Source organism: Pomacea canaliculata, linkage group LG5 (genome assembly GCF_003073045.1).
Source record: "Pomacea canaliculata isolate SZHN2017 linkage group LG5, ASM307304v1, whole genome shotgun sequence".
Classification (NCBI taxonomy): Eukaryota; Metazoa; Mollusca; class Gastropoda; order Architaenioglossa; family Ampullariidae; genus Pomacea; species Pomacea canaliculata.
The window spans coordinates 30,551,713-30,577,278 of NC_037594.1; the positions used below are offsets into that span (position 1 = coordinate 30,551,713).

Below are 25,566 nucleotides of genomic sequence, written 5' to 3' on the forward strand. Positions count from 1 at the left end.
AGGTTGACTGTCCTGGGTTCAGCTCTCGTCTCGGGCACACTGTTCTTTCTCTGCATGTGACGTCTGTTTACCTGGCTGCCTTGCAGTGATATAGTCTTAGTACTGGCTCGGTGTAAACACTAATTACCCTCACCTCACCTCGTGCATTTAAAGATCTCGCTTTCCTTCAAGCCTGACGAAAAACCAAGTTACGTGGCGCTTTGTTAGTTTGGTAACACCGTAATAGTTTGTTTTTTTTATTTGTAAAATGTTATAACTCAGGTGCGTGCGTGTGTTGTTGCTGTTTATTTACTGAATGAATTTAAAACTAAACTAAAACGTGGGTGTAGCTGCCAGCTAGCGGTGTTCTGTGCATCCGGGTCCTCCTAGTCCGACACGTGGCCTCCCAGCTGATACTAGCTGTTGGTCTGTTGGTCGAATACAGCCTCCTTTTATGTGCTTGTTCACAAAAACACAAACAGCACGTGTGGCAGGCGGGGGTAGGGGAGTAGGTGTGGTTTGAACACTACCCAGCGAGCTGCTACTGTGTAGTTATCTCACTCACTATTAATCTGTTTGCTGCTTGAAGGTGCACGTGAACACAATGCGACTACTGTGTTAAAATACAGCTCCACTGTGTTTATCTTCTGTATGTCTTCTTTTTCGTTCGCGATAATAGAACAGTCTACATCCTCAGAATCTCCAACACACCTTAGCATGAACCCACACGCTTGGACTTTCTTTTTCTTCCATCTCTCAATGTATAACATAATTTATAATTCTTGACTTATCACCCACTAAGTGCATCACCTAGCAAGATAAAGATAATAGATGAATGAAGTTTGTGACCTGTTTGATCTCTGTTTACACCTCGGTCAAACACTGTACACAGTGGCTTAGAAACCAGGCATCCCCCTCCTTAAAAAGATATTGAGGAGGCAAGACTGTGAATGTTGTTCACTGTCAGCATGGAGTTTGTCCTCCTCCCTCAAATCCGAGCATGTTCCTACCCCACTGGTACACCACATGTAGTGAGATCATCTTCTACAAGCGGGACGGTGGTCTGTATGTGGGAGTGGAGAGGTGTGTGAGCATGCACGGGTACCAGCTCGGGTATACAAGTCTTGTAGACAATGTGTTCACGGACTGTGTCTGTATTCAGTTACGGGCAACAATCCAGCGTTACCACCACCCATTACAACATCTTACCTTTCCTTCCTTTCTTGCTAATCTGCATCAACGCCCGACGCCCAGACGGTTGGCGCGGCGTCAGACCGTTTTTTCACCTGGGGAATGCAAGAGGCCGCCAGCCATTGACAGCACGTGCAGCACGCGCGTGGTTTGCTGGCGGGAAGGTGGCGCATGGCGGTGCACGCGCCTGGCTCCCTCCCTCACGGAGGAACATGTTTGTTACTGGTTTCCACCCGGACCCTGCTGTCAGTGGCATTTAGTGATGGGCAACCTCTCCATTGCGCTTTTCCTCTCGGAAAGTTTGTCCCTGCACGTCGACACTCAGTCAGATGCCAATAAGGTAGAGACGGTGGACCACTCCCAAGATCTAGAAACTGGATCGAACTGACCTTGAAAACAAAACTCGTTTAGCCTTGTGACCTCTGTACGCATTGACCTCATCGACCTGGTCCGAGCTCTCGCCTGACGTGTTGCGTGAAAGATCGAACTGCGTGCGTGTGTGTTTGCTGGCAAACCTGATGCGGGATTTGAAATTCATACCTGACACTCTTGAGGCCTCAGCGTGAAAAAACAGGTGGTGAGGCTGGGTCGTAGCAGGCAGTTTTTGTTTAGACAACAGAAAGGTTAGTAAGCAGCCTGGGAGGAAACAGTTGTCCTCATTGCAGCATCAGAAGAGGGAGAGTGGAGGTACACAGACTCAAAACAGAAATCAGAACTTAAAGTTCAAGTCGGGTGTCTTCAAGCTGATCGACTGATGCTCTTGTAAAGATTCAAAGTGACCTTCAGCCTCCACCCCGTATTCCAGGCATACCACTGCTACCGACCGCAGAGAGATGTGAGGAGGAGACTGTACTTGTCAGGCACGTGCTATTTTCCGTTACTTCCTGCACGTGTAACTGGGGGCCTCGCACGCTCTGGAGCAGGGCAGCATCAGGGCAGCATCAGGCAGCATCAGGAAGTATTCAGACATCTGAACTGACCTTCCGCCCAGGTGAACTGGTGGCCAGTGAGACATCACCTTTAGTCGAATATGCCGGACACTCTTTAATCTCGGCCGTACCCTACACAGAAGGGAGAAGCCAACCCGGGGTGGATGGTTCAGGGGACAACATACAGCGTCGACTCTTTGTGACGTAACGGTCGGGTGGAGACACGTGACAGCAGACCAGGGGGAGATGTCATCGACCTCAGTGTGAGTGAAGCAGCATTGAAGCTTGCACTCTGTACATCACGAACTGTTGTCACCTCGGGTGACCCCCCGTAATCCCAACGCTGTCCACGACGATGAGGTCTGCGAGTCAGCAGTCGACTGACATTATTCTAGCTGCTCCACGGGGGAAACATTGCACCGGTGTTCTCAGTGAGGAATCGTGCATCACAACATGTTTCCTGGGGAGGTTTGGAAAATATCGACAATAAGTACTGTTAGTTTTCGCCAGCCTTTATTAAGTGCTTCAAAATAACTGGATATGAATCGTCAATGGAAGCGAATCATGCTGCATCAGACTGACGCCACAGAGCTGCAAGAATAAACTTCTCTTTGTTCGTCTGCTAACACCATAGCTAGAATGGAGATGGTCTGAACAGAAACTCGATTTATGGTGTACAACAGGTAGTGTGTGTGTGTGGACAGTGTGGCGAAGTGTTTGTGTGTGTGTGGCGAAGTGTTGGTGTGTGTGGACAGTGTGGCGAAGTGTTGTGTGTGTGTGTGGCGAAGTGTTTGTGTGTGTGTGGCAAAGTGTTTGTGTGTGTGGACAGTGTGGCGAAGTGTTGGTGTGTCTTGAAGCAATTATCATTTGTAGTGTGCTGACAACATTCCTCTGTGTAAGTCCAACATAAATATTTTTGAATGAGAAGTTTTATAATATAAAGTTTGTGTCTGATCATGAAGATCATTAACTCAATACTTGATAATAGAGAGATAATAATAATGGTTAATTTTTTTAAACAGTGCTTATAGTTATGTCTAAAAAAGTCACACAGCAGGATGAAGATGTGATATTTGTATTTACTTTTTGTTTCCTTCTTTCATTCATTCTCTCTTTTTCTCTGCTATTGCTTGATGACAACTCCTTGAAGTTCAATAAGTAATTTTCATGAACTGTTTTTATTAATTACCATTTCCCACATTAAAAAAAATTCACATTGCATGTGATATTTTCTTTAATAAACACCAGCCCAACATATTCATTGCAAAATATCTGAAAAAGAAAACCTGCAATTTCATGTTCTAATAAACTAGAACTAGAATATAACATTTGTATCATAAAAGTCAAACAAACAAAACAAAACAATGTATCTGCTGAAAATTGTTTCATTCTTTGAACACTGCAAACATAAATTTTCTCAATTAATTCAGAATAAGAAATTCTTACATGCAGATGTAAATTATTCAGTCATTTGGAGTAATTTATTCTCCAGTAGGAATAAGATCTTCATATGCATATCAAGGGACCCACAATGTAATAAAACTCATTAAAAAACAGATTGCAATTATCGTGCCATCAATTGCAATAAGCAAAAAAAATCAAGAAACCAAAAAAACATTCTATCCCAACATTCTGTTTCAACAAATGTTATAATGAAAAATTATTTTGCAGCAAAACAAATAATTTGAAAAAGAAATAAAACAAAACAATAAAAAAAGAAAAAGAAATACAAAGAAAAGTCAACAATAGGAAAACCAAGAGGAGTGCCTCATGTCTACAACATAAATTATTATTTGCTCCCTTCAACTCTCTTACTTCCTTTCTTTCCATCAATTACTATTTTCTTCTCCCACATACACAACCAGCTCCCATTCCTTAATTGTAGCACATTAGCTGTGATTAAATAATACAAAAAAGTTGAATACAGTCAAATCTCTCTGCTATGCCACCCCGCTACTATGCCACTCTCGGTATTATGCCACTTTTGCTGGGCCCCGACTATAAATTCAATGTAAAATAAATTTACTATGCCACCTCCTACTCTCGCTACTATGCCACTATTGTAAAGGCACGAGTTGTGAAATTCCGTGAGCGCGTCACATCTGGCGGGTCTTTCACGATGGAGGAGATTACGGAGGAGATGCTGTGCAGTGGGAAAGCGAAGAGGACGAGATCGAGGAGGAAATTGTTCCATTCGAGGAAGCCCAGCTAGCTTGGAGCACCGTTCTTACAACAGAGAAGCGGGAAGCCCGGTGTGATGCAAGCGTGCGATCGACTATAGACCAGTGGTTCTCAAAGTGTGGTCCTCGGACCACTAAGTGGTCCACAGGCATAAGTCAGGTGGTCCGCGGCTGACAGTCATCATATGTCAGCAAAGTGATGTTTAAAGTGATGCATTCCTCGCATTAACATTTTAATTACAAAGAACGAGGTACAGTTTTATGTCAACTTATTACTATACTACTGTCACAAAAGTACATTTAGTCTTGAATTGTAATGAAACAAATGTGCAATTTAAATTTGAAACTCACAGTACAGAGTTATTTTTAGGCCTTGGTGGTCTGCCATATTGTTTACTTAAATAAAGTGGTCCGCGGTCCGAAATACTTTGAGAACCACTGGACTAGACAACGAGATGTATGAGATCCGCCGAAAGAACGTGCGCCAGCCGACGATTCTTGAGAGCTTTAAACTGACGGGTAACTTGAGCAAATAAAGCCGTTTTTACGAACCCTCGCTACTATGCCACTTTTGCTCAGTCCCGGTAGGTGGCATAGTAGCGAGATTTGACTGTATACGCATATGTGTCAATATGATAACATTCTTTAACAGCTGCACATTTTAATTATTGATGAATTTCTTACAGGCAGGAGATACCTCTATCTGATGGAGGACAAGTCCCTTAAAGCAGCTTTACACACACTGCAGAGGTAGAGGTAAGGTTTAACATCTCTCATCTCTGTAGCTTATTATATGCATTTTCAAATACTCTGCTCTCAAATAGTCTTTTGAAGTGAACTGAGGAGGCTTAGGATCACAGCGAATCACAATGTCATATTTTAAGCCAAAGAAATGACCTGAAACAGCTTTACACAAACTGCACTGGTGAGGTGTAACACAGCAACAAATGAGCATGTGTTGTTTGAAATTGAATGACCTAATCCCAGCATTACAAATATGGCACTAGGAAGGTTTAACACCTCTAGGGATAATCCTTCCTGTTTTCAAAATAGATCATCTAAAATCAGCTTTCCAAATTTTGCAAGGATGACTTGATAAGAACTTCAAAGCAGTTTTATCTAGCATGAGGAGCAGCTGTCACCAATACAGTGAAGGTTGGCTGCCCTGAGTTCATTTCTTGTCTCGGGCACGCTGATCTTTCTCTGCACGTGGCATCTGTTTACAGGCTGGCTGCTTGCCGTGATATAGCCTTAGCTGCTGATAAAAACACAATTCCCCCCCCACCCCTAGCATGCATGGGTAACAGAAAAGACCATCATTGGCCATCATCTGTGTTTTTAGAGTAGATGCACACCTAAAAGCAACTTTACACACAAATCAATTGACACATCACTGTAGATTAGCATATGCATTTTCTAAGCAGGTGAGGACTTGAAAGCAACTATAGACACAGACTGGTGAGGTTTAGAATCATCGTGACTCACCTTGTGTCTTTTGAAAGTAGATAAGTGTCTAAAAGAAGCTTTACATGCATGCACTGGTAAGATTCAACATAATTATGAATTAGATTGTGTCTTTTCAGACCAATTGATGAAGTTAAAAGCAGATTAACACACACTTCAACGGTAAGATTTGTTATTTCTGTGGACCTGCATATGCTGTTTCAAATGAAATAAACTTTTGAAGGCAATGTTACACACACTGCACTTGTAAGGCTTATCGCTGTGAACCTGCACGTGTTGTTTCAAAGCATTTGATTTTTTTAAGGCAGCTTTACATATGTTGCACTGGTAAGGTTTCTTGTACCTGTGGATTTGACTATGTTTTGTCAAATAGGATAATGTTTTAAATACAGCTTTACAAACCCTGCACTGGGGAGGCTTCTCATCCCTATGAACATGCATATGTTGTTTCAAATTGGATAATCTTTTAAATGCAGCTTTACAAACCCTGCACTGGTGAGGCTTCTCATCCCTGTGAACCTGTGTATGTCGTTCCAAATTGGTTAATCTTTTAAATGCAGCTTTACATACACTGCACTGATGAGGCTCCTCATCATTGTGAATCGTCTTGTGCTGTTTTAAAACATATGATCTTTTAAATGTAGCTTTAGACACACTGCACTGGTAAGGCTTCTCATCCCTGTGAACCTGCGTATGTCGTTTCAAATTAGATAATCTTTTAAATGCAGCCTTACACACACTGCACTTGTGAGGCTTCTGATCACTGTGAACCAGCATATGACTTTTCAAATTGGATAATCTGTTAAATGCAGCTTTACACACACTGCACTGGTAAGGCTTCTGATCACTGTGAACCTGCGTATGTCGTTTCAAATCAGGTAATCTTTTGAAGGCAGCTTTACATATACTGCACTGGTGAGGCTTCTTATCACGGTGAACCCACATATGACTTTTCAAATCGGATAATCTTTTGAAGGCAGCTTTACATATACTGCACTGGTGAGGCTTCTTATCACTGTGAACCCACATATGACTTTTCAAATCGGATAATCTTTTGAAGGCAGCTTTACATATACTGCACTGGCAAGGCTTCTGATCACTGTGAACCTGAGTATGTCGTTCCAAATTGGTTAATCTTTTAAATGCGGCTTTACATACACTGCACTGATGAGGCTCCTCATCATTGTGAATCGTCTTGTGCTGTTTTAAAACATATGATCTTTTAAATGTAGCTTTAGACACACTGCACTGGTAAGGCTTCTCATCCCTGTGAACCTGCGTATGTCGTTTCAAATTGGATAATCTTTTAAATGTAGCCATACACACACTGCACTGGTGAGGCTTCTGATCACTGTGAACCAGCATATGACTTTTCAAATTGGATAATCTGTTAAATGCAGCTTTACACACACTGCACTGGTAAGGCTTCTGATCACTGTGAATCTGCGTATGTCGTTTCAAATCAGGTAATCTTTTGAAGGCAGCTTTACATATACTGCACTGGTGAGGCTTCTTATCACGGTGAACCCACATATGACTTTTCAAATCGGATAATCTTTTGAAGGCAGCTTTACATATACTGCACTGGTGAGGCTTCTTATCACTGTGAACCCACATATGACTTTTCAAATCAGATAATCTTTTGAAGGCAACTTTACATGTTCTGCACTTGTGAGGTTTACCAGTGTGGTCCGACATGTGTTTCTTGTGCAAGGATGGAAAATGGAATGAAGACATACACACTTTGCACTTATCAGATTCAATATCACTACTAGGGTGCTGTTTTTCTGACTCAGTACTGATGTTAGCTTCAGTCATATTTACATTTTTCTCATGCTGACTACTTTCAGAAACAATATCCATCACCTGTGTATTTTTACATCCAGCAACATCCACATCTTGAAGTTCAGGTGATGATATACATGATAAAATATCTTTATTTTTCCTGCAATTCCACTCCACCTCCTGTGGTACACTCTGTGCCTTCAAGTGCTCCATTATTGTGGACTGAGTGTGTGATTTTGTCTGCTCTGACTCTACTGCAGAACCAATGGCTTGACCAGAGTGATCTTCATGCTTGACCTCAGAAGTGACTAGTGCTTTTGCATACTGTGTCTTCACTTCAAAAGTATCGCCTTGGCAGTTCCAATAAAATTCATTATCACTATCAAGTTGAGAAATTGCATCCTGGCCAGGCCATGATCTCTCAGTCTTTACTATATGATTATGATCAGTCATATGTGGCCATTCTAACTTCACACTGTGAGTGTGCTGCTGTTCAATTTTAATGAAAGAAGTGGAATCTTGAGAATTTATCTCCACTTTCAGAGCATTCTCACACCTCAAGTTTGTCTGTGCAGCTGGATCAATTTTTATATTATGGAGTTCTTGGCCAAAGATACTGTCATGCTGAATGAAATCATTCTGTAAACATTTTGTCTCATTATAAGCAGAGGAAAATGAACTTTCTGCTTTAGGTTTTACATTATTGCTTAAGTCTTCTTGTTCCTCACCCATATATTTCGTCTCAGTCTTTATAAGTGTACATGGGACCTGCATCTCGCTCTTCATGGCAAACCTATATTTGTGCTCGCCAAGAATTACTGATTACATTTATTGTCTTTTGGGTAAAAGTTCTTTTACACTTACTGTTGACTAACTTTCCATGAAGCTCAAGACCTCAGCTTCATCAACTCTATTGTTTCTAGTGACAATAGAAGACCTCCTGAAGTCTGTTGTAATCTTATCAGACCTGAAACATGACAATTGTATTGATTTAGTTGTCAGGGAAATTATAAGCAAACATTTAAAAGCAAGGGAGATTTCACTTAGCCACTCTCTCTGTTAGAATGAAAGAAAAAAGCTTTTACTGCTGCGGCTTTTTTGAAACTAGTATATTGTAACTCAGTAGGAAATCCAGTAGAATTACTAATTTTACGCTATTTTTATCTAAGATTATGTGGCGCTGGCTATATTGCTACATCGCAATCTATAGTGGGTTGGACAAACTGCTGAAAATCAAGTCATTTAACCTCTCAGAACAGAAACAAGAAAGCAAAAGAAATAAATCATTTCTGTCCGTGCTCAGAAGAGGAATGAGGCATACCGTGTAGGTGGAACTTGTGGACGTAGAAGTGTAGTCACACCATGACACCATGTCGATAGAAGTTTAAATCACTAAGAACAACAACTCCGTAATTTCTTCACAAGAGTTACCGCCCATGTGTTGAAATTTGCATAGAGGTCCGCGACGATGCGTATCACGTGGTACACAATTTAATAGCCGTGACTCGTGTGGAGGACAAACAGTCTCCATGCCAATGTCCGAAGTATTGAGAGCTCTCGGCATTCGCGCTAATAACTCGACTGTATTGGCAAGAAAATAACTTCGTCTGTACCACAACAATCAGTGTGTCGTACACGAAGCAAAAATAAATGCGATCGACATGGTGACCCACACCACCTGCCAATCCACCTTTTTCCTATCGACCACGACGATTTGCCGTTCACCAGAAATGAAGATATTGCTGAGGACCTTGGTTTTTGCCAAAAATACTTGATGCTGTATGAAGTTGAGAGAAATCTTCGCAGAAACAGAATATTTTGTGATCAAACTAATCCCATCGATTCATGGGATGATTTAGCCCTCTATTAAGATTTCGATGTAATGACATCCTGGAGACCGTCGATGACATTCAAGGAGAATTAGTAATTACAAGTCGGGGGCGCAATGTCACACCTACATTGCAAGTGTGTCTTGCTCTTTGTTTTCAGAATATGTGTGTGTGGTCTGTGTGAGTGTGTGGTCTGTGTGTGTGTGCACGCGTCTCCCAAAGAACGGTTGGCCGCATTACTAATTAACCGAGTCACGAGAAACTGAAAATAATACAAAACCTACACAGACTACATTATTAATTGGATTTAGTATCACTAATGGTGTGTGTCGAAGTGTTTGGGTGTGTGTGTCGAAGTGTTGGTGTGTGTGTGTGTGTCGAAGTGTTTGTGTGTGTGTGGCGAAGTGTTTGTGCGTGTGTGGCGAAGTGTTTGGGCGTGTGTGGTGAAGAGTGTGTGTGTGTGGCGAAGTGTTTTTTTGTGTGTGTGTGTGCGCTTGTGTGAGTGTAAAGGTGCTGACTGCACTATCTCACCACCAGCAGACGATTAGGATTTTAAAAAATAATATAGGCTTTGTGTCAAGGTATTTTTACTCACTGAAGGGCTTTGTGTCATGATGATTTTCTTCATCAGTATAATAGGTTACAGCCGCCAACAAGTCCAGGCAGTGGTTGCAAGCTGGTTGCCGCAAGTGTTGCGCCTAAACACTGAGCACTAGACACATCGACCTCAGAGTGCCAGACCTTGTGGTACTTTGCCAAAATGGTAATGCCATCACGATTTGCATCTGTCACAACAAGTAGATGACCCACGAGTGACAGTGACTAAAGCGTACACGTGACACTGAAGTGTTCTGCTACGTCACGTTGACTGCAGAGGGCTGAACAGTGCTTTCGTGACGAAATAGCACGTGACATCAACCGTGCTGAAGGTCGTCGTATTTCAACCACCTTGTCTTTGAGGACAGTGTCTTACTAAACTGGAGACAATGACAAATTCACTGTCAGGTAGTCATAGTCTGTGATTACACTGGAAAGCGCTGACTGCCGTTTGACAGTCGCACCTGACGTGACCCCCCTGAGCAGCTCCGCCCTGGGGTCAAGTCGAGATGTCGCAGTCGCGTCTGCCCGTCAGCAAGAGCAGGACAGCATCTGTGGGACTGGAGGGAGCAGTGGACAGAGGTCACTGGGGTTACAACAGGACCAAGGACAGGAAGACAAGGACTCTGGCGCCAGGTGCCCGACCAAAAGTGTTGCTAAGGAAAAACGGTAAGTTGGCATTGTTTATTGTTTGTTTGGCGTGTGCGTGTGCGTCCTAGCGTGCACGAGATGTGGGGCGCGTGGATGCTCGAGGCGGTGACGGCTTGCAGTGAGCACTGAACGAGCTTCCCAGAGTTCCGCTAGTCTTGCTTGTAGCAAACTGTAGTGCAGTCTGAAATCTTACTTTATACAGAAACTCATTTGTGTGGTTGCTACACAGGCAGTGAGATAACTAAAATAACAGGACAGCCGTTGTTTTCATTCAGTCTAATGCATTCTTAACAGTTGAAGTGTGTATATCCAAGCCGCACTTTAAAAGCTTTAAAAGAAGTGTGTGTGTGAAAGACAAGAGAGAGAATGTTGTTTCGGAATCTTCCTTTCCTCCCAGTCTGAAATCGTCTCCAAGCCTCTGGGCCTCAGACTTTGTGAGTCCTTTGACAGCCTTCACTTGCATACAGCATACTATTGCCACTTGTCTAGACTTGCATACTATTGATATTATCTATACCACATCTACATCATACTATTGATATTATCTATACCACATCTACATCATACTAGTAATATTATCTATACAATATCTACATCATACTATTGATATTATCTATACCATATCTACATCATACTATTAATATTATCTATACCATATCTACATCATACTATTGATAGTCTGTACTTACTACTGGCACTACGTGTGATCACATGCTGTTGTTACTGTCTTTACTTACCATATACACTGCCTATAATTGCATACTATTTACACTGTCTATATTTGCGTGCTATTTATGTAAGTACACCACCGACACCATCACCTCCAGTCATCATGTCAGAAGGTTTGGCAGTAAGGATGACACACAGTCTATTAGCTGAGGTCCGTAGGGATATCATGGCCCAGCACGTGACAGTAACAATCCTGACGAATTCCTGTTTATGCAGACAGGAATGGACTAAAGCCAGAATTGTGGCAGCTTTAGGGAAACTGGTCTCATGAATACTGTATATGGAATGATGCACAGAAGTAATGAGCAGTCTGTACAGAGTGTGTGGAATGAGGGATGACCTTCCGTCAACTCTGTGGATGTGAGGTGGTGAAGGGGGTGAGGGGTGGCGATGCTGACCTCTGTGAGTGTGGGGTAGAACATGTTCCTGGTTGTGGGGAGGATGGATGCCCTCTGAGGATGTGGAACGGGCTGAGGACTATGTCCATCTCTGTCCCATGGCGGGTGGGAGACCTTGTCCTTTGCCATATTCCTCTGTTTCCTTTTCTTGCCTGTAACGACTTATTTTTTCCTCTAGAGTGTCTACTTGACTGTAACACCCAGCTGTTATCATTGTTCCAGTCTCTGATAGATGTTTTTGCTGGTTGATCGGTTGTGGACAGAACATAATGTATGGCATCTCGGTATACTGATTTATGTGTGCGTGTGTAGTGTGTGTGTGAGAGAGAGAGATATTTTGTAAAGGCCAAGAGTTCCTCCATTAGGAGGAGGTCATGTGCATATTAAATATTTAATAATAGTACGAACATTACTATTTATGAAAGTTGTGTTACGCGACCTAAGTTATTTTCAAAACAAGGTGGCGCACGCGTGGAGAAGCGCGTGTGACGTACCCGCTGCACTTGTTTTTTTTCCCAGGGAGGGGCTGGGAGAGGCGCGAGAGATGCTTGACATGACTAGGAACAGAGCTGTAATGTTGTGGATGTTGTAGATATTGTACAGTTTCGTGTTAGCGCGCATGCGAACGGACGTTGAGTGGAACGTGATGTCACGTCCAGGGTCGTCGCGGTCGTCGCGTCACACCGTCGCGAGACACAGGCCAAAATCCACACTTGCTCTTGTTCTCCCCTCGGAGGTCCCCCAGCGCTGGACGATCAGTGACAGTTAAGTGTTCTTTCATTTTAATTCCACATGGGATCATTAGCACATCAATTGTGGCCCCGCGTGCTGACACAACGGACCTTCTTCACGCGTCACCATTCCGGCTTTTCAAAACGAGGCTTCGTGGGCTTCATGGTGATGACAAAAATGTCCGTCATCTTCACAAATAAAGTCAGATCGCACAGGCACTGCTGCTTGCTGTTCTGTACAAACGGTGACTGATGTGATGTGACAGCTAAGTTCTTGTTTCTTTCGTTTGCAAGTGATAAAAACTTTGAAAGCTTTGAACTTGTGATAGAGACCAATATACGTACATTGATAGACCAAGACAGACAGACATATATATACTCAGGCCCGGTTCTACCTATTAGGCGAACTAGGCAATCGCCTAGGGCGCAGCGACCGAGGGGGGCGGAAAAAAATGGCCTGCTTTTTTTTTTTTTTTTTTTAATGAATAATTTTAGGGAAAAATGTCATTTTCACAATATGATATTAGCAGGACACTTTTCCTCTGCTTGTAGACTGACCACCACGCTAGTTTCTCAGTACATGTATGACAGGAAAACCCCACTACATGTATCGCATTATCCCAGGGCGCACCTGCAGTGACCACAGCTAACCGGCAGGTAAGTAGAGGGCGCTGAGAGTGGTGGCGTTGGTGGAAGGCACCTTTTCCTCAGCTTGTAGGTTGACTTCACTACCGAGTTTCTCAGTTCATGTAGTGATGTAGTACAGCAAAACCCATTATTACAGGGCGCACCTGAAGTGACCAGCTAACCAGCGGGGAAGAAGAGGGCGGAGAATAGACAGCGGAGGGGCGGGTTGGTGGATGGGGCTTGGTCAGTGCGGACCCCTAGGATGGAGTGGACCGCATTCCACTAATACCAAGCTCACCTTTCTTTCCTCTATCTTACTATTGAAGAGGTTCCACACTTGTGCATTGAAAACACTGCAGGTGATATCAGGGACAACAACACAGACTTGAGTTTGCTACGCGAATTTCTCTGTGGTTATGACAACTGTTTTATGCTCAGTATTGTTTACACTTACGAACTTTTAACCCGAAGGAACTTAGCTAATGTCACGAACGCGTTCTTAGTTAATAAGAGTATGAAAGTCTTTAGCAGACAAACATCAAGGTAGAGCCATTTGAAGTTTATAGCATACTGTATCTATTTACTGACGCTGATGGCCTATAGTCTTGTACTTACTGTTGTGACTCATGGTCGTGAATATTTAACTTTCTTATTAATTATTAAATTTCTGTTCATTTGGTGTATTACGCTTAATTTAGTTGTCAAATTGTAATGTTTATTTTTATTATCTAAGAGTGCATCTGTTTGTCTACAGTTTGAATGGCTAGCTTGTTGTTATGCTCCATTGACAGAATATTTGAAATTGGTTATTAAGAGATAATGCATACTAAGACCTACAGTCTATATACTTCTCTTGTTTTCACCTAACCCTATGCTGGACACCAGGCAGTGTTGATCACTGGACTGTGTGGGGAGCTGACACCATGATTTACAACTTTGCATTGTTAGCGTCCAGAAGACTCTCTCTTGACAGACCTTGCTCCCCGCCCACCTGTGAGGTGTGACTGTGGTGTGACTTTGGATGGGAACAAAGTAGCTGCTATCAGGGTGGTCTAGAGGCTGGAAGCTGTGATAGCTTGAGTTTTAGACCACACAGCAAACTAAGACCAGAGCAAGGTGCTACAGATTTCTTGTCTCCATCAGTGTGCACTCCATAAAACCTTTTACACGAGTGTTTGAAATCCTCTACTCATAAGTGTAGGTCTGATTTGGGAGGCATGCAAGCATCCATGTGTGTATGATGCACGCCTGCAATTGAAAAACAGACGTACCTTTTCTTGACAAAAAGTAGTTCTTACTTATAAGTTATTAATCAAATCTGCAGCAAATTCTCGAAAAAGATTAAATTTTAGTAAGCCATTCTTTGACACTTCTGGGTTCTAACTCCTCTGGTCGTAATGAGTTCTTGTAGAAAACCACTTTTCTACTATTTTTAAGCAGCAAACATGTAGACAGTTCGGTTTTACTTGTTAGTTCATCTGTAAGATGAGAAAGAAGAGAACCATTGAAAGCACTTGCCGATGGAGGTGCTATAGGTGGACAGGCCCACAGGTAGCGATAAATCTGTCACAGTTAATGACCAGTCGGATCAGACTACAAGACTGGACAAAGAAGGTGGTGCGATGTTACTTGATAGTTGTCCGTGAGAGAAGAAAGAGAGATGAGAGAAAGATTGAAAAGACCTAAGTGGGGTGGTGGAGAAGGGTAGAGATAAATCTCTACCACTTTAAAGACAGTCAGATCACATTACCAGGGCTGGACAGCCAGAGACTGGGGAAGAGGTAGTTGTAACTTTGAACTTAAAACCCACAGGACGATGTGAAAACCTTTTCTGAGCGGCTGCAGACATCTCGTGCTGCTGTTTGAATTGACTTTGTAATCGTCTGTTCGGGTGCTTGGAGCGATCATCCTTCCACAGCTGAGTCAGTAAAGGTTGTGAACTGCATTTAGCCGTGCAAGACTGAACAGAGCTACTGTCCTACAGCCACTTCATGAGAGTTTGTACAGATAAGTTCGCATGAATTTTATACACTGTGACATAGCTGTATATATTTTATTAACACGATTTATGTCTTTCTTTATATTAATTTCATTTCCTTATTTCTTATAGTGCTTACTTTGATTGTGTGGATGCAACGGGCTGCGATAGCGGTGGTGTCACTTTTTGCAAAACTGTTCATTGCACAAACGGGTCAGTGACAGTCTTGTGGTCTTTATCACATCACAGTCGCGTTGAGTTCTGAGACAGACCGCAGCAATCATTACTGGTGATACTTAAGCCTTATAGCTTTCTTGTTTGAACTGCGTCCATTGAAGACAGATTTAAACAGATTCAGGAGCACAGTGCATTATTTGGATTTCTTTATGATATCCAAAGCATTTCTGAAAAACCAAGGAAGGACATTCTACTATCTTGCGAGGTCTTGGCAAAGGCACTAATGCACAGAGACAGCAAAGACACTGAAGCGGAGGAACTCTGTTCTGAATTACAGGTTGTGGCTAGAAGACTTCCCAAGCCTAACATGAACCCTAAAGAAGTCTTAACATTCATTATCCAACATAAGCTATTTGATATTGTGCCGAATGTTGTAGTGTCTCTCAGAATTTTATTGACCCTTCCAATTTCTGTTGCCAGTGCAGAACGGAGTTTCCCAAAATTAAAATTAATTAAAAACTATACGAGATCAACAATGTTGCAAGAGAGACTGGGCTGGCCACCATGTCTATTGAGCATGACTTGGCAAATGCACTCAATCTGAAGGAACTGATAACTCGTTTTGCACAACACAAAACAAGGAAAGTGAGGTTTTAACCATCAATTTCATGAATAGGACTAAATAAATTGCAAAACAAATGATATAACATGGTTCACTTTTTGTGGGGGGGGGGCGCAGAATTTTTCTTTCGCCTAGGGCGCAACACAGCCTAGCGCCGGCCCTGTATATACTCTACATTGATAGACCAAGACAGACATATATATATATTGATAGAGTCCAAGAGAGACAGGTATACAGGTATACAGCAGAAAGAAAAGGAAGGTAGGTGGAGTTAGAAAAAGAAACAGAAAAAGAAGAATGAGGTAGGTGGAGTCAGGTTTACCCAGGATTGCTGCGTTTGATGTGAGTGGTGCGGCGGGATGGCCGGCATTTTGTCGACGTTGGCAGGCGGCCAGAAATAATTGTGACGGCGCATGCGCGCACAGTGTGCACACCACGTGGCCAGGTCTGTGATGCTGGCATGAGGCTTTGTTGTGCAGCCAAACAGTCCTGGAGGCGCCGACAGTTTCTGCAGATGATGCGCCTGCCATTGAACTGCAGGGCATTGTATATACAGTTGTGCAGTTTAAAGACCTACCCCAGTGGTCCCAGTTATAAACAGATTCTGGTAGGTGGAGGCAATATAAATATATTCTGTACATCTCAGCACCTGAAGCTCCACGTTTTATCTGTTATTTAATTTCAAAGTTGTCAGTTGTATTTATAGTCTGCAGGTCCTGCAAAAGTGAGGATAGTGTGCAGGGGTAGGGGTGGGGATAGTGTGCAGGGGTAGGGGTGGGGATAGTGTGCAGTATGTGGGGTGGAGGAATGGGTAAGAAAACACGAGGCAGTGCGGCACAGTCGGGTGGTCAAGAACACCAGCAGCACCAAAGTCGCGACTCGAGGGAAAGGGAGAGCACGCGCCAAGCTGCTTCAGCATGACGGCCTGCTTCCCAAGAGAATGGCGAATGAGACATCAAGCTAAAAATTGTCAAGTTTCAAAAGAATCGTTTACAAACAAGTGCATTTAAGACATGGTTCTGTCAATTTAAACCAGCCGCCATATTTTTGTGGGGGAAGGGGAGGGGTGAATGGCATGATCGACACCCTTCCAACCCAAATGTTCGTCTTTAGTCTCTTCATTGAGTTCGGTCGTCACAAAGTTTGCAGTTTGGTTTTGGAGATGGTGCCGTAAAATTTGATGAAAAGAGGAGAGAAATGCAGGATAGTGCTGTGACAAACAGACACATTGGAATGTGGCAGACCATTTCCATTTTAGTTGTCGGGCAAACAAGAAAGACCGTTTTGAGAGAATGCTATTGCAAAACTGAATGAGTTTTCTGAGGTGTCACTGTGTTCAGTCCGGTTGTGCTGAAAGTAATACAAATAAGTAACTTACATAGCACACTTCTCAAGACAAGTCTGTAGACATCTCATCATGTAGTCTTCTCATCTTTCCACAGAATGCAAGCTTTTTGTGCTTCTCGCAAATTACAAACTATAAATCATGGTCGCAGTCGGCCACATTGCTATCGTTCGACACTTTACTTATCCTGCTACGTCACAAACCAGGGTTAATTTGTTTTCTCCGCGAAAGAGTTCACAAAAATGGCGTCCTCATGTGAGTTGATGCCTCACTTACCTACTGCCCCTAATACATTGCCAGGGACAGCTGTGGCCGGGTGAACAAACAGCATGCTAAACAAATGATGAGCGTCAATCACTGCTGAGCTGCTGTCATTTTAGCATCAGTTTAACTGACTGCTTGGCGCTGACCAGCCTGCTAGAGCCTGGGGGCATGGCAATGATGGTATTGCCTCCACTTGACTACAAGCACGTGGCCCTCTTTGAACATTCTGACCTCTCCACGTGACCAGCACAGAGAAAAGACCTCCACCCCACCCACAAAGCAGATAACATTTACATAACTAACAGCGAGAGAACAATACATCTCCATGTTGCCACCCCAGTAGAATTCTACCCCACGTTGCTCATAGCTGCCGGCGCGCACAGGTGAGTGCGAGTCTGATAAGCAGAAAGCGAGCAGGTGATCACCTGGTCTCACGAGCACTTTAAGGATGTATAAAGGTGTGTACAAGCATCCGTTGGCTGTGATTAATGTTACCTCGAGACAGTAGATAAGGACAACAGTTGACTGAACCTGTCATTGTATTCAAATTTGTGCCGCGGCATTGTTAATGGAATGATGAGCGGGTGTAGCACGAGGGTATCAATGGAAAGGTTAACGACATCACACTCTGTCACATGGTTTGCCGGGTCAAAGGTACAAACATACCTGAGAGGCCATGTCTGAGTTACTGCACACACTCGACATTAAGTGGTCTCCCCTCATCCTTGCTTTAGCACATCAGTCTTCTCGCTTACCTCCCTCCCGACACTCGACCCGCAATTATCTTCTCTCGTGACACAGGAGCTCAACAGGTGTCGTCTTCTCTGACACCAGCACCTGTAAGTGAACACGGATCTGTTCTACTTACAGATAGATGAGCTCTACCTGACACTGGAGCCCCGCAAACAATTGCTTCTTCATTTGATGAATAAATCTTTGTGTTGTTAAGAGGACATGTTGTGATGTCGCGTACCATCACATCCTGTGCCTCATCAGGACACATCCTGCCACCTGAGCCACAGAAACGTGTGTTAATTGTTTTTGATATTGAGGCTACTAGGAGGGTATTGTGACTAGGATGTTGACAGTAAAATGCAAACTGCGCAGTCAGGACGGTCTGATCGTCAGATGACCTTACCTCTGAGGTGGCTACAAACCACAAAGGACTTCTAGACCAGTCAAATGTTGGATGTTTGAACCACTTTGGCGAAGTTGTGTGTGAAGGTAACAAGAAGCTTGGAGCGAACTTTGGTGAAGGTGGTGTCCAAACCTCTATCACTGTTTCTGTGGGGCACTTGGCACACTGACCCCTCATGAAAACATACACAGATCGACGGACAAATATGCAGTCAGACAGCACAAACAATGATTTTATTTTCTGATGAATAAATTGAGGTGTTGTACAGATAACACTTTTTTCTTCTGTCGCTGTGATGACTCATCCTGTCCAATTATTATGACACCAAGTATACATTCGTCGTTAGGGCACATCCTATACCTACATCCTGACACATTCATCATGACATTCATCGCCATTCATCATGGTGTTGTTATGTTTGTTAACATGGCTTTGGGGAACAATCTAATGTGTGTAGACACATTACACACAACTATTACATGTTTAATCGACATCACACTTGTGTTCAGTCCGCCAAGTGTGTTTTTAAAAGTAGTCACGTGTGTATACACTCAACATACTATTTAGTATGTAGGTAATGTAGCATGTACAGTCAGCCACGTGTGTGTTGAATGTGTTGCATTACAGAGACCACGTGTGTGTAAGTCAGTCATGTGTGTTTAGTATGAGGGAAAGTTTGAGGCATGTGATGCGAAACTTCGACATTGAGGCGCTATGCAAGAGTCCAGTGAGTGCAGTATACTCAAGAACTAAGAAGAGAGACTTCTTTCGGACATCAGTCTTTGTCCGTTATCTGTGATCCTTCTCGCCCGTTTGGCAGAACATCATAGACAAACCCTTTATGGCCACCTAACTTTCCTGCCCATCAGTGGGAGGCACAACCTGCGCTTTGCAGACAACATTGATATAATGGCAGACAGAAAGACTTCGGGTTTTTCTGTAGTTATGAAAAATGTTTTTTTTACACGTTTTCCATGAGGCCACAGTTCTTCTGTGTCTATCAGCTGCAGGACATGCTCAGTGGTCTGTGGGTCTGTCTTGCATGTGCAGTGTTCAGTGTGTGACAGCCGCAACTGTTACATGTGTCCAGTGTGCAGGCGGAAGATGATTGTTGTTGGCGACAGATTTTGTTTACTTGACCACCAGCCCTTTAGTGATGCGTGACTACAGCCTTGGCTGCGATGTCAGGGTTTGCCTGCTTTAGCTGCTCCTGACTGCTGCCACACTTGATGAGTTCGTCTGCCTCCTCGTTTCTTGACAAGCCGCAGTGTGCAGGGACCCGCCGGACTGCTGCTGTCATAAAGAGAGAGACAGCCGAAGAGCTGCTGTGCGTCTCGTTTCAGCTGCCCACTAGGGGCTGAGAGCTCTGGATGACGGATCTGCCCAAATTCCAAGTAAGGATTGCTACAGTTCCCATACTGCTGTGCGAATACGATGTTTTATACACGTGCATTTCGTAACTGGAGAGTAGACTGTAAGAGACAAAGACAGGGAGGAGGAAGGGAGCGAGCAAGCAAATCGTGTGGCTGAGGGCATCACCGCTGCTTTACAAAGCACAGGCTGCTGTGCCTACCTGCCCCGCCATATTGGATGTAGATGTGATAAGAGCATGTGACTGCATCGCCACGTAACACGTGACGTGTAGACATTTCTGATGGCGTCTGTGTCACTCGCTGTCACAGATGTTGCTGGCCCGAGCGTTTGACGATCGACTGATGTAGTACAGCGACTACACTGCCACCTATGGCGGCGTCCTGTCACGTGTTATCGTTTGCTGTGTCGCTCATCTTTGAGGTTCAAGCCCAGTGCTGAAGAGTTCACGTCTTTATTTTGAGGGGGGATAAAATGAACACTCCACACTCACTATATTTCAAAACGAGAGGCATGTCAGCTTCTGGAGATAGGAGGAGGGATGAGGAGGAAAGGAATGTTTGTGAGGCTGTAGAGGGAGGGAGTAGTCTCGTGCTGAGGGGCCGACACCCTGTGGATGTGAGGGGCGCGCGGGGACATCAGCCACCAACAGGTTTGTTTGGCCAAGTGTTGAGAAAGCGTTGACAGGAAGCACACGCACAAAATGGCGCCGTCTCCCCCTTCCCCTCCGCGTGCCGTGGGTTGGAGGTCAGGAGGGCGGAGGGTGGCACGGTGAGTCACCGCGAGCTGAGTCGTGTCATACGGTGGCCTCCCCTGACTGTAGCTGAGTGGCTCACAGGGCGACATTTTTATTATTATTTGAATTTTCTTCTAACGGTGAACTGACAGCAGCGCCGCCAGGTGGCTTAGCAGCAGCCTCACATGGCGCTACACTAACGAGCCGGACTTGCGGTGCTTGTTACAGAGTTGTTTATGAATCAAGGGAAAGACTTGGTTGTTTATATATATAAAGTTTGCAGGTACAGTTTATTACTCTAGTTTACAGACTAAGGCCTGGGAACTGCCGAGTCAACCTGGCGAAGTACAGAGGTGCGAATGAGGTCAATAAAGCTAACAGGATGTAAGAGTTCAATAATTTGCCGAATATTGATTTCACTGCCGCCTGATGTTGTAAATATTTACTCAACCCTCAGAATGACGCTGTTGACAGCTGTTGTGCCACGTGGTGAGCGTGGTCGCCATCTGACACACTTTGATGTGACAGGTTCCACAGCTCCATCAGCTCCACAGACAACAACACAGCAGCTAGCCTTATAGTCAAGCGCTGGTCGCCAGCAACACTCGTCCTCCAAGACATTTCATCACCGATGTCTCTGGAAACGGCCCCAGACTAAGCCACTGGACTTGATGACTGGGATAGAGTCAGCTGCTGAGGGTGTAACCCACCTACAAATAAATAATATTGACTAATGAGCAATATCAACAATACCTACAGTCCTACACCATCACGGATGTTCAAACTGCACACACTCATGGGAAAAACAACTTATGCGCGCACGCACTTACTGCACGCACTACACTACACTATAGAGCGGCGAAAAAAAGCGGTGAACTGATAAGATTAGAGGATTTGGAGACAATTAACCTCTTTAATTTCTTATCTTTGGCCTTCACTGGAACAGTAAAGTCAAAGCCAGGGGACCGCTCCCGACAACCGAAATAGTAAGTCTAGGTTTGAAAACAAGTTAATGGCGATTAAAACATTTTTGACGAAAGCTGATAAGATTATTCGATAGTCATCGCCTTGAGCTAAAATAACATGGTCCCATAGACTGTGATGAGAAGGTTGACAACACACCTATATGTATATCTACCTTTGCTGTCTTGACTTTCTTACGATGAAGCGTTGCCATGGACTTGACTAGGACGACTGTAGTCAGTACAAATACCACCCACACGCCTGTTGGAACCAATCTGTTGTGGCTCAGTCTGTGGTTCCTCCACTGTGTTGGAAAGTGTGTTGGAAAGTGTCAGTGTGTCGCTACACGGAGCACGCGCGTCCGATCAATGACACGGACCGCCAGCCTGTGACGTCACGTGGGGCGGGGGCGCCGGGTCACGGGGGTTGCCAGCTTCAGCAGTTGGCCAGCTGCTTGCTTTGCGCCGGGGAACAGGTGTGAATAGGTTCACTTAAAGTGAACATTTCGAAGACTTTAATTAGGAGTTTGTATTTTGTTCACTGGATGTTGACGCCCTCGTCGCCATCACTGTCTACCTGATGTTCTTTGATCGCTAGTTGTACCTTACACCAATTTCTTTAAAAAAAAAAATTGGGAAGGTCTACTCAGTGAGTCAGCTGGGAGCGAAGTTTGCTGTGTGAGACCTATGGTGGAGGTGTAGAGCCTACAGCACCTGTCCCAGAAGGACTGGAGGCTGACGACTGGGCGTGGCGGCGTTGCCAGGGTGTCGCAAGGGAGGAAAATCGTTAACACAGAGACGCAGCGTTCAGAGCTCGACACACGCCAGTCCGTCCTGCCACAGGTCTTCACTGCTTCTCCAGACCTCGATAGTGCACACTAACACGTGACCCGTGGACTTGCTGTCAGCTGACAAAACAAAACATCAAGCCCACCTTTCGAACAACACAGGTAAGCACCCGGACTTTTGCTGCCTCTCATTGTTGTTGTCTTTTTTTTTTACCGCCTACAATCCGATGTTCTCTACGAAGTACGAAACAACAGGACTTCATTGTTTCTTGCCACAACAACACCAGTCAATACAATGGGTTATTTTTCAACGAACAACATGCACGAGAAGAAGCCTCCGCTAGAAAAAAGAAACACTGTTTTGTTGGCTTTGTACTTTGTAAGACATATGTCTGTAAAGGGAATGATAAATACTCATTTTCTTTTGAGGCAAATTTTTCCTTTATAACGGACGGAAAAATCTTACCAAGCCACCATTGAAATGTAAGTTTTTATATATATACTATGTGGTGTTCAGCAATACCTATCAAACTATTCAGCTGCTGGAAACACTTGAAGCCTGATGCTGTATTACAGAACCACCGAGCCTCCTGCTTGTATACAGAAGTTTTAATCCTTCTCCTGTGTGAAGAAGCCATAAGCCTGCTGCTGTTGCTGTTTCTATGTACAGAAGCCATGATCCCAGTGTTGTTATGTACAGTAGACATGATCCCAGTGTTGCTGTGTACAGAAGACATGATCCTAGTGCTGCTGTGATGCACAGAAGTGTTGTTGCGATGTACAAGAACCTCGTCCTTCTCTGTTCCTTCTCTCCGGATCGCCGCGACCTTTAGCGGTCATTTTCATCAGTGCTCACGGCCATAAAGCCAGCCTTTCCAGGGAAGAAGTTTTCAGAAGGCCGCAAATAATGTCAAGTTTGTATCGATGTTGACATTTACGACCACTTCTCATCACCACAAGCAATGCTGGGTCCGGGGGATGTGGGGGTGGGGTGTGAACATCATGATGGAAGTCAAACCCGTGGTTTGGTACTCAACACAGTTTCAAGAAATGGCAAATGAAGGACTGAAATTGTTTTAAAAAGGATTTAATGAAAGGACTACTTTTTTTTAAAGCACGATAAACGTTTGTTGAGAGTTATTTACAGTGGAGGGGTGACATTAGCCAGAGGCAAACCCGCGAGGGCTCATTAGACAGAGAATGGCAAACAAATGAGGAAGACAGTCCATGTCCACGAAGACGGGAAGACCAGCGCCGCTCATCTCAGTGTAGGAAGTGCTGCAGGCGACTGGTGGTCAGTGGCAGTTAGTTGTTACTGATGACAGAATGTTCAGCCATGTGAAAATACTGGCAGTTAATTCAGTTACTGGTGACAGACTGTTCAGTGGCAGTTAATTCAGTTACTGGTGACAGACTGTTCAGCCATGTGACAATAGTGTCGACCTACCATGCTATGGCCTGTGTCTGCGGCCTACAAAAGTAAACACACGAGCTCCACAAATCCTCCCTTCCCTCGACTGATGTCCGGAGGAGATGTGAGGGGGCGGACTACCGGACTCTGTACACACAGCTCTAGGGTGCACAAGAGCCGGACATTGCATCATTCGTGCCCAAGGCTGAGAGACCAACAGAGACTCCGAGGGCTTCTCTATCTTAAAGCGGACAAACAGAAGGACTGCTTATTTCACGCATTGCGAATAACAACGATGGAGGTAGGTTTAGAGGTGGAGGACATTTGTGGAGGGGACGACCTGTTAATACTATTCTACAAAGTCATGTGATCTTCACAAGTAAACATCGACTAGAAGACCGTTCACTTTTTATATATGAGCGAAGACTGTAACTGTAATACTATATTATATAGGAGCAAGGATTGTGTAATTATAACACTATGTTATACAGGAGCGAGGATTGTATACCTATAAGACTATTGGAGAGAAGACTGTAACAAACCTTCACATGTTTGATTTAAAGCTCCATCATTCGGTACAAACCCAGCCCTGACCTTATGGCAGTCACGTGACATCACACATGTGGCGCCACACTGCGCAATATAAAATGTCAATTTGTTCCTGTAAATCAGCCGGATGTCTCAGATTCATTTGCCAGCTTACTCATCTGTGCAGCTGTCCTCCCAACAGTTGTCTCAATATTGAGAACATTCGCCATTGCTCAATGTCCAGTTTAAATTCATCAAGTGCTAACAGTCGCTCGATGTCTGCCAAACGCCGCCTGGAAGATGCGATGAAAGTAAGAACTAGCTGTCGGTCACCTTATTGAATAGAAAAACAGCATGGGGAACATATATATAATATGTCCAACATAGTCTGCATAAGAATAAAGCTGCACGACTTCAAAGCCACGTGCTTCAAGAACGGAGAGAGTTTTCAAGATGGACCACAAGGACTAGGGGGCAATGGTGTGTAACGAGTGGCAGCCCCGACTGTACAAGAAACATGATAGAAACAGTTGATAATCTACTGTATATGGTATTTTACAACTAGGATAAAGTTGATTACATTTCTACCTCCATTGTCGTGTTACCTTGAACCACAAATACTTGCAGACAAACCCTCCGTCGTGCGAGAAGCGGAGTAACGCCGTCATTTTTTCCTTTTCAGTCCCCGCGCCAGGGCTCCTGGGTAATTTGTTGTTGTCTCCTGCAATTTGGGAGCTCTTGCTGACAGAGACAGGTTGTGTCCTGCCGGCGGTTCCATCGACGTGCGGATGTCGGGTGCTGCACACCACAGCGGCGGCAACTGGCGGGTTGTGGATGCAGCAGGCGGTAGTCGTACGTCGTGCTGGCTGCAGCTACGTGCCGCTACGTGACTGTCGTGCTGCCGGCCGTTAGTGCTCTCTTACCACCGGGGTACAAACACACCAACAGACACTGCAGCTGGAGCAAATAAAGACAATGTTCTTCAACAAGACGAGACGGAAGCTGTGCACCAAGGTGCCACTCAAGATTCCCTCTTTCTCCAAGACCGACAAGAAAAGGCCGGAGGGCGTGGCAGTTGACAACAAAGGTATTGATGGCAGTTACTTGCAGACAGAAATGCCTTTTATTCATTTTTTAAACACAATGTGCACTAATT

General features: G+C 44.2%; 2 protein-coding genes and 1 long non-coding RNA gene across 7 annotated transcripts in view; 1 reads left to right on the forward strand and 2 right to left on the reverse strand.

The window, feature by feature from the left end:
• Positions 1 to 5,570: 5,570 nt before the first annotated feature.
• LOC112564810 (zinc finger protein 271-like) lies at positions 5,571 to 8,928 on the reverse strand. The gene is made up of 3 exons (XM_025239884.1): positions 8,850 to 8,928; positions 7,271 to 8,495; positions 5,571 to 7,201 (listed from the first exon to the last, which is right to left on the reverse strand). Exons 2-3 carry the CDS (start codon positions 8,312 to 8,314, stop codon positions 5,900 to 5,902), a joined length of 2,346 nt encoding a protein of 781 aa, XP_025095669.1. The 5' UTR covers positions 8,315 to 8,495; positions 8,850 to 8,928; the 3' UTR covers positions 5,571 to 5,899.
• A 1,520-nt stretch (positions 8,929 to 10,448) lies between these two features.
• LOC112563803 (coiled-coil domain-containing protein AGAP005037-like) overlaps positions 10,449 to 25,566 on the forward strand; it is a 59,670-nt gene continuing 44,552 nt past the window's right edge. For 4 of the 5 annotated variants that reach the window (XM_025238145.1, XM_025238149.1, XM_025238148.1 and 1 more), the window contains exon 1: positions 10,449 to 10,623. In XM_025238145.1, the coding sequence (XP_025093930.1) occupies positions 10,464 to 10,623 (160 nt within the window). In that variant the 5' untranslated portion in view covers positions 10,449 to 10,463. Of the gene's footprint in view, positions 10,624 to 22,498; positions 22,634 to 25,092; positions 25,498 to 25,566 lie in introns of those variants that run through there. The other variant, XM_025238147.1, reaches the window with a different exon arrangement.
• Positions 18,829 to 21,989, reverse strand: LOC112563807. The gene is made up of 2 exons (XR_003099129.1): positions 21,860 to 21,989; positions 18,829 to 21,431 (listed from the first exon to the last, which is right to left on the reverse strand). It is a non-coding gene; the product is annotated as an uncharacterized LOC112563807 (long non-coding RNA).

Bases quoted from the DNA above. Each gene is read 5' to 3' on its own strand.
- LOC112564810 (XM_025239884.1), bottom strand. From the start codon at position 8,314: ATGAAGAGCGAGATGCAGGTCCCATGTACACTTATAAAGACTGAGACG. The intron at 7,202-7,270 runs GTTCACCGTGAT...TTACCTGATTTG, and splicing joins ATTTGAAAAGTCATATGTGG to AAACGACATACGCAGATTCA.